The sequence below is a fragment of the Hevea brasiliensis genome, chromosome 3 (genome assembly GCF_030052815.1).
Source record: "Hevea brasiliensis isolate MT/VB/25A 57/8 chromosome 3, ASM3005281v1, whole genome shotgun sequence".
Lineage (NCBI taxonomy): Eukaryota > Viridiplantae > Streptophyta > Magnoliopsida > Malpighiales > Euphorbiaceae > Hevea > Hevea brasiliensis.
Genome location: NC_079495.1, coordinates 792429 through 800950, shown reverse-complemented (window position 1 = coordinate 800950; position 8522 = coordinate 792429). Strand labels below are relative to the sequence as shown.

Sequence of the window (8522 nt, the reverse complement as noted above, 5' to 3'; positions counted from 1 at the left end):
ATCTTAGAAAATATTTTATTTCGGTCACATTATAAATTTTTTAAATTAAACAATAATTTTCAATTTTTAAAAAATACATGCAATGATTTTTGGATAAAATTTTAAGGTTGTGGTAGCATCAGATTATTGTTAATATTGTTATCATATTGATTTGGCATAAGGAATTTATATTCAATATAAAATTTTCACAAACCTCTTTTCTTTATTAATTTTTAGAGTTATGTGAGATTTGATTTTTTTTTTATATATAATATGATATCAGAGCCTCCTCTATTTCAATGTTTGGGTCACCCACCTATGTACAATTAAATTTCTTCTTCTTCTTGATTTTACTGTGTTGATAGATGGGTCAGAATATATTCAAAGCAAGGCATTAGAAGAGCAAGTGGCTCAAATCATGAAGCAATGGCATGAAGAACTGAGGGAAAGAAGAAACAAGAAAATCTTTACATTCTGTAGACACTGTCTGCCAAATGGAGCTTCATCTAGGAGATAGATGAATATCAAGCAGTCACGATGACTCCTATTAATTGGACATGATAATGTATAAATCAGAAGGGCAAAAATTGAGGAAAAGTTTTCTGCTGTGTATATATTACAAGATAACTCAATCCAATAATGACTGTAAGCGTATGAAAGAATTGTTCAGAAAACAATAAGCTAAACAAGATGAGACCAAAGTCACAATCCACTTCTTAAGATAAGAATAAGTCATAGAGCCCACCACTTATCATGAATTGAGTAACTCTGAGAGGTCCCATAATCTTGGCATCACATGATCACTGATTAGATATATATATATAGAGACAGAATTCACATATAGCTTGTGGAAAAAGATGTGGAGTATGAGAAATTATTATATATACTAAGTAAATATGAGAAATTATTATATGTACTAAGTAAATATGTATTATCTCTCATAATCATGTGAAATTTACTCTTTATATTATAAAGAAATCTACTTTTCTGTGAGAGAAATCACTATTTTTTAATGCTCTGTGTATCTAATAATTAGCCATAGAGCGAGGGGAATCCATGTCATCTCTCCTTCTCCACGCTGTCCATTTTGGTTCCACCACTACTTGCTTTCCGCATTCCTTTATTCTTCTCTCGCTGCCACCACAACCTATTGATTTATATTTTCTATCACTACTTTAGATTTTCTTGCACCTTGTAGCCTCTCTCTCTCTCTCTCTCTCTCTCTCTCTCCATGGCTGATCTCTGTTCCTTGTGTCTCTTAGGAGTCATGGACCGTCTTTGGTTTCACCAGATCATTCTCTTCTCAGAGTCAGAGTCCTCTACTGTACTATTCCCTAAAACCCTTAAACAACAAACCCCACTCATCACAGAATCTCTTGTACACTTAGCATCTAGCCTCTCTTTAGCAACTTCTCCTGATGAAGAAATAGAGGAACCTTCAATCACTCTAGAGGTAACGAAAAGCTATTAGTTAGTACTTCTTTTAACTATGTATTTAGGATTTTTGCGTCTGTTTTAAGTAATTGCAGGTTTCTTGTTTTTGCCTAGTTAAACAATCATAAACAAGAAGAAGAAGAAGAAGAAGGTAAGGTTATTGTTGATCAGAAAGAAAGGCCAACAAGATTGAATAATCTTAGGAAACTACAGAAATTCATGAGCTGCAGGAGCTTGGGGGAGCTGGAACTGGAAGAAGTGAAAGGGTTTATGGATCTTGGCTTTATATTCAAGAAAGAACACATAAGCCCAAGAATGATAAGTGTAGTCCCTGGTTTGGTGAGATTAGGATTATACAAAAATAAACACAACAACAAACTCTTTAACAGCAAAGTACCTGAAGATGATGATATACACACAGAAAAGCAAGAAGAAGCGGAAGGGATAATTAGGCCATACTTGTCAGAGGCTTGGCTAATAAAAAGACCCGATTCACCACTATTAAACCTAAGGTTGCCAAGAGTATCTGCAGCTGCTGATATGAAAAAACACCTCAAGTTCTGGGCTAGAACTGTTGCATCTGTTATTCAACAAGAACCTTGAGAGTCTAGGAGATCCATATGGTAGAAGATATATACTCTCCATTCTACTAAACAATTGCTGTTTGCTGATAAAGAAAGATGAAATGCCAAAAATCGATTACAGATTTTAGTCCACCTTCAGCCGCAGCTGTTAAACCAAAAAAAAAAAAAAAAGCCTGTGATATATAAGGAGCGGTATATACATATATATATATATATATATATATACACACACACGGTGAAAATGTACTTCTGTTTGCTTTTGGTTAATCTGTGAATGTTATTAAACTTCTATGAAAAGTATTCACACAATGTGTTTGGATGGAATGAGAAAAGGTTTTATAAACTAAAGCAAGCTAAGGTAAGATAATGAAAGGTAACCGCAAAACCTCACAGCTATCCAATTTAGTGGGTTGAAAAAGTGAGCATTTTAAAGATTTTAAAACCTCTGGAAAGTCTACTTTCTTTAAAATACCCTCCTCTCAAACGAACAAGAAACTTTAAAAAACTTATCCTTTTATTTCAAAAAACTTCCTCCCAACTAAGATGTTAATCTTATAATGAGACTCACACACAACTTAATTACTATAATTAATGTGGTCATAATAAGAAAAGAAAAAGGGTGTGTCCTACCTTGCTTGATGAGGTTAATACAAAGAATGATAAGAAGATAGGTTTAATTAGCATCATCCAAGAGTTCGACCTCTCCATGCCTTGGTGTAATTTTTGTCCCTATAAAGTATATGCATTAATCGTATGAAATGTAATTTGTTTGTTTTGCATGTGATGATAATAGTTTATAAATGTTATGAGAAGTGTCATAGAATCATTTTTCTTGTCTTTGCACTGTTACCTTGGCTTGTTTATTCATTGGACATTTTTAATAAGTAGAATGCTGGACCTGAGACAACTTTAGAGACTTGTCATGATTTACAGTAGCAGTGTCCCATAAGCTTGATTGATTTCTTATATTCTATATATTAGGAGTGAGATGTTTTGATAATGAGATAATTAAATTCATTAATTTGAAAGTTGTTTTTAAAAATTAATTTAATTTATCAACTTAATTCGATTTTATCTAAATTGAAGTAACATACATCTCATTCAATTTATATCAATTTTGAAATGATTCAACTCAAAATTAATTCATTTAAGTTTTATTCAAGTGATCAAAAATTAATATTTTAATTTAAAATAATCTATAATTTATAAATTAATATAAGTAACTGGAATCAACTCGCGATCTGGAATGACTCCATGCAAGTTCACTTTAAAATTCAAAATGTGAGTGGGCCAAAATATGAGTGGGCCAATTGGGCAATAGGCCCATTTATTAGCGTCAAACTATGGACTATGGACCTTAAAATGCGTTTCCTACACTTCGCAACTGTAGGCTTCCTGTCGAAATAGAAATATACAATGGGCTTGGCCTTGCCTTTCCATATTAATTAATAAAATAAATAATCCTTTTTATAAGTAAATGTACATCATGATTATTTTTCACAAAGAAGTCATTAATTTTAAGCAAAATTATATAAATATATAATTCCACCATTTAAGTCTAACTTTGCTTAATTCAATAACTAAAAGTATATAACTCACTTGATAAATTTAAATTTGAGTACTCCCCCATTAATGTTAATGTTTGTGGCATCTACATCACATTAAAATTGATCCCTCACCCACACACAAAAGACAATATAATATCCTTTGTGATTGAGTAGTGTTTTCTACAGGATAATAATTAATTCCATCCATATTTCATCAAATATGAGATGCCATTTGACATGGAACTCCACATTTAGAGGTTAATATTTACTTATCAACCTTAATCAAATGTTTTTAATTTTTTTTAATGTTCTAATCACAACTTATTATTTCTTTTTTAAATGCTTCTTTTTTTTTTTATTGCGTTTTGCATTTCAAAGCCTTAAATTGACATTTTGTTGTAGAGGGGGTCAAACCAAAGACATTATTTAGGGTGAGCGATGTCTTAACCACTAGACTAAGCATGGACTGATATTTCTTTTTGAAAGGCTTTGGATGGCTATAAGTAATTTTCACATATGTTGTTTTTTTTTTTTTTTTTTTCTATTAGGAGGCTCAATATATAGTTTTGGAAACTAGAGGTTGTCAAATTTAAACATGGACTCCTACATTACAAAATAGACATTGGACATATGAGCTATTATGTTAATCATAACAATTTCTCTCATCCTCTTGGTAGGTTTGATTCATTATGTACCACAAATTACATTATTTGACAATCACAATCACTTGACTAATCACTTCTTATATATTTTATAATGAAGACCCACCAAACAAGTTCCAAGAAAGTCAAATCAAACCCACAAGCAAATTACTTCTTCTAGAATTATTTTATTATTATTATTAAATTTCAATTTTTTTTAAAAAAAATTTCATTAATTTAATCATAATTCAGTTTTAGAGTTATTAAATATTGCTTATATCACTGCTAAAGAACCTCCTTCAAGTATAATCTGATTTGAGGTCTTTTTATTTTGGTTAGGAGAATTATCTTTTGAGTTAAAGCTTTTAATCTATGACTTCACTATTAAAAAAAAATTCCTTTATATTAAAAAAATATGTTAAAAATTAAATTTTAAACTTTATCCTTAACTAACAAAACTTTTAAAATGAAATTTTAAATATTTATACTAAAAATTTAAACAAATGAGTTAAAATGAAATTTTAAATATTTATTTTTTTATCCAAATATTTTGTATTTTTTAAATAAAATCATTTTTTTAGTTGTGCCAAGTATTAATTATTAGTGAATATAAATTATTTAGATTGAATTTTGCTATTTGAAAGCTGTAAAATTTTAAATTGAATCTTCTATTAGAATTTAAAAAAAATATATAATTGACAACCCATTAATAAGAATATTTTCCTTCAATGATGAAATTTAAATAATTAGATATTTGATTAGATATTTGACTTTTTAATAAAAAAAAGAATTGGATAAGATTATTATTTAATATATATTTTGGCTTTTATAAATTTAATTATCTTAATTAATTTGAAATTTATTGACAATAAATAATATTATTTGTTCTCTTAAATTTTATAAGATATGTATATTTTATTTATTCTTATAAAAAAACTTCCGTGGGCAAATCTTTTGGTGAGATAAGTTAAAATAATAAGATAAGTTACAATTAGGCTTTATTTAATAAAAAATAAATTTAAATATTCTTATTTTTTAAATGTTAAATATTTTATATACATTAATAATTAAAAAATAATAAAAAAATAAGTTAAAATGAAAATCAAAACATTTGTATTTTTATGTTTAAAGTATTTTATATTTTTAAATAAATTCTTTTTAATTGTACTGCGTTAATTAATGATGAATAAAAATGTTAAATTTTAATTAATAATTTTTAAATCTTTAACTCTCTTTATATAAAAGATTTTTAACATTTTTTTATAAAAAATTAAATTTTAGTATTTTCAAATTAAATATATATTAAAATTATATTTTATATTAAAAATATTAGAGTTTGAACTGGAGTTTTGAGTTTGAGTTTGAGTGGAAATCAAATTAACTACAAAAACCAAGTACAGTGCGTGGGGTCCCAACTTCCATGCGCGAGAGCCAAACAGCCGAAAGGTCAACGAAAGTGGCGCAGTGGAGAGGCTGAGAGCCTTCAATTTCCTCTTTGCACTTGTATATAAAGAGATGAGAACTCTCCCTCACTCCCACCCTTTACTCTTAAATCAAACAAGCCAAAACAGAGATGGCTTTGCCCACCAACACTACGCAATTTGGCACTTCAACCCTCCTCTTCTTTCTGTTATTTCCGTTACTGTTTCAGATTTATCCCGGTAATGTTATTTTATATATTTATATAAGAAATGCTAACGTCGATAGCAGATAATGCATAAATCAATGATATATAGCATTTCTCATATTATTATGATACTAAAAGAGAGGTATATTTGTTGATTGTTGAGTTCAGGTAAAAGTGAACTCCAATTAAACTTCTATGCACAGAGTTGCCCAAGAGCCGAAGAGATCATCAAAGAGCAAGTCACCAATCTTTACAAGAAACATGGAAATACAGCAGTTTCCTGGGTTAGGAATCTCTTTCATGATTGTGCGGTGAAGGTATATAATATATTTGGTTGATTAATTGTTAAGTACCTTTGAGAGTTAGTTAATTACCTTATTAATTGTGGATGTGGATTCATGCATGATCAGTCATGTGATGCATCGCTGTTGTTGGAGACGGTGAAAGGAATTGAATCGGAGAAAGCATCACAAAGGAGCTTTGGAATGAGAAATTTCAAGTACGTAAACACAATCAAAGATGCCCTTGAAGCTGAATGCCCTCTGACTGTATCTTGTGCTGATATTGTTGCCCTTTCTGCTAGAGATGGTATCGCCATGGTACGCCTTCTAAGTTCTAAATAATGGAACTCTTTCACTCACACATCAAAATACTTGTCTACTATAACGGTTGCATGTACTATTGACCATTGTGTATATTTAAATCAAGACGACTCAATATACACTCATGAATTCTGAAAATGGCTATGCACCCTTTGTGTTAAAGACTGTTTATGATCTCCAAATTACTTGTAAATTACACTAAAGCTACCCTTGCAAAGTGGAGATGAGGAATGTATTATTCATCCTGTGGTGAATGGCTGCTAGCCCTGGGCCATTGCTAATTAACAATATATCTGTTTTTTCCTTTTGAAAAGATATCTGGTTCAAGAATTCAGAAACATGGAAATAACATTAACATGGAATTTCTGTGGGGATGATAATATAGTTAGGAGGACCAAGAATAGAAATGAAAACAGGGAGGAGGGACAGCAAAGAGAGCTATGCAGCAGTGGTTGAAGATTTCCTCCCCAATCACAACGATAGCATCTCATTAGTGCTTTCTCGCTTTCAATCCATTGGCATTGACGCTGAAGGAACAGTTGCTCTTTTAGGTATGAATCCAATTTCATCAAACACTAATGAAAACTATATATGGTTTATTATTCATTATGGTCTAATATATTTTATTCAGGAGGTCACTCGGTTGGTAGAGTTCACTGTGTGAATTTAGTACAAAGACTCTACCCTACGGTTGATCCAAGTTTGGACCCTGAATACGCAGAGTACCTCAAAGGGAGGTGCCCAACTCCAGACCCAGACCCAAAGGCAGTCCTGTACGCAAGAAATGACAGAGTAACACCTATGATTCTGGATAATATGTGCTTCAAGAACGTATTGAACCGCAAGGGATTACTCTTAGTTGATCAACAATTGGCTTCTGATCCAATTACGTCTCCATTTGTGGAAAAAATGGCTGCCGATAATGACTACTTCCATAATCAGTTTTCTAGAGCTGTGCTGTTGTTATCGGAGAATAATCCTCTTATTGATGACCAAGGAGAGATTAGAAAGGATTGCCGCTATGTGAATGCCAATTAGCAAATTGCTCAAGAATTAATGTTCTTGGTTAACAATAACAAAACCAAGTTTTATGTTACATTCATGTATTAATCAAGTGATTTGTGAAATAAACAAGTGAAAGTTGAAGGAATTATAATTATGGAGTCCAACAGTCTTCTAATTCGGCATGGATTCAGTCTGTTCTTGGTTAAGTTCAATTTGATTCATTCATGTTCTAATTTGGCATGGGTTCAGTTTGTTCTTGGTTAAGTTCAATTTGATTCATTCATGTTGATAAATCAGACGATCAAAAAATTTGGTTTTGATTTGAAACTTAACCAAAAGTAGTCAAAATTGATCCAATCTGGTTTCGATCCTACTCAAAATAGTTCTGATTAAAGCTAAATATGATCAATTTCAATCCAATTTTAACCTAGTCAATCACGATGTAAACTCAAAACCGAACCAGGTCTGCTTGTAATATTATTGGACAAAATGCCTTTATTGCAATAGGTCCATTACCTGTTGGGTTATATAATACGCAGCCTTTTTGTCCCCAATTCACCTCTCTCCTATGGGCCCAAACTTTTTTGTTCGGCCCTTTTCATGGAAAGGGAGTAGGGGGTCATTCAGGCCCGTTTTAATTATTAATCTTGTTAATTAATTAAATTATTAATTAAAAAATAAGAATTTTTTAATTATAAAAATAAGAATTTTTTAATTATAAAAATAAGGACTCTTTAGGTATGACGGTCATAACCCCTTTACACTTGGAGTCACCGGTTGATGTTCTCGATTTAACCCAACTCATAAGAAGGGATAATCACCGAACCCGAAGTGAGACAAAATTATCTAATCAAATTAGTCACTAGACTATTATACTTAGTGGTAGTAAGAATTTAAATTCTGATAATTAAATTATGAAAATCAAATAATTTTAGTGACATCATTTTGCAAGGAGGGTGAGATAGTGCCCAACAATTGAGAATTTAGAAAACAAGCAAAGGCATGAGTGGTGATAAGGCATTTGATGAAAAGTAATCTCTTAAAGCAAAGATGAATGAGAAAATGTCAAATTAGGGGCCGATGGGTAGACCAACTCATTATCA

General features: G+C 30.9%; 2 protein-coding genes and 1 long non-coding RNA gene across 3 annotated transcripts in view; all 3 read left to right on the top strand.

Annotated features, from left to right (window-relative positions):
* LOC131178579 (uncharacterized) overlaps positions 1 to 8522 on the top strand; it is a 96254-nt gene that overhangs the window by 69099 nt on the left and 18633 nt on the right. The window lies entirely within an intron of this gene.
* On the top strand, positions 994 to 2124 carry LOC110640342 (uncharacterized). Its single transcript, XM_021791611.2, has 2 exons — positions 994 to 1432; positions 1528 to 2124. Exons 1-2 carry the CDS (start codon positions 1211 to 1213, stop codon positions 2014 to 2016), a joined length of 711 nt encoding a protein of 236 aa, XP_021647303.2. The 5' UTR covers positions 994 to 1210; the 3' UTR covers positions 2017 to 2124.
* LOC110640338 (peroxidase 21) lies at positions 5726 to 7570 on the top strand. The gene is made up of 5 exons (XM_021791607.2): positions 5726 to 5846; positions 5981 to 6129; positions 6223 to 6411; positions 6800 to 6965; positions 7046 to 7570. The coding sequence occupies exons 1-5, from the start codon at positions 5759 to 5761 to the stop codon at positions 7450 to 7452; spliced, it is 999 nt and encodes a 332-aa protein (XP_021647299.2). The 5' UTR covers positions 5726 to 5758; the 3' UTR covers positions 7453 to 7570.

Excerpts from the sequence above, each read along its gene's own strand:
- LOC110640338 (XM_021791607.2), top strand. The coding sequence starts at position 5,759 with ATGGCTTTGCCCACCAACACTACGCAATTTGGCACTTCAACCCTCCTC. Across the intron at positions 5,847-5,980 it reads ACTGTTTCAGATTTATCCCG|GTAAAAGTGAACTCCAATTA; the intron begins GTAATGTTATTT and ends TGTTGAGTTCAG. Across the intron at positions 6,412-6,799 it reads CTAGAGATGGTATCGCCATG|TTAGGAGGACCAAGAATAGA; the intron begins GTACGCCTTCTA and ends ATGATAATATAG.
- LOC110640342 (XM_021791611.2), top strand. The coding sequence starts at position 1,211 with ATGGCTGATCTCTGTTCCTTGTGTCTCTTAGGAGTCATGGACCGTCTT. Across the intron at positions 1,433-1,527 it reads AACCTTCAATCACTCTAGAG|TTAAACAATCATAAACAAGA; the intron begins GTAACGAAAAGC and ends GTTTTTGCCTAG.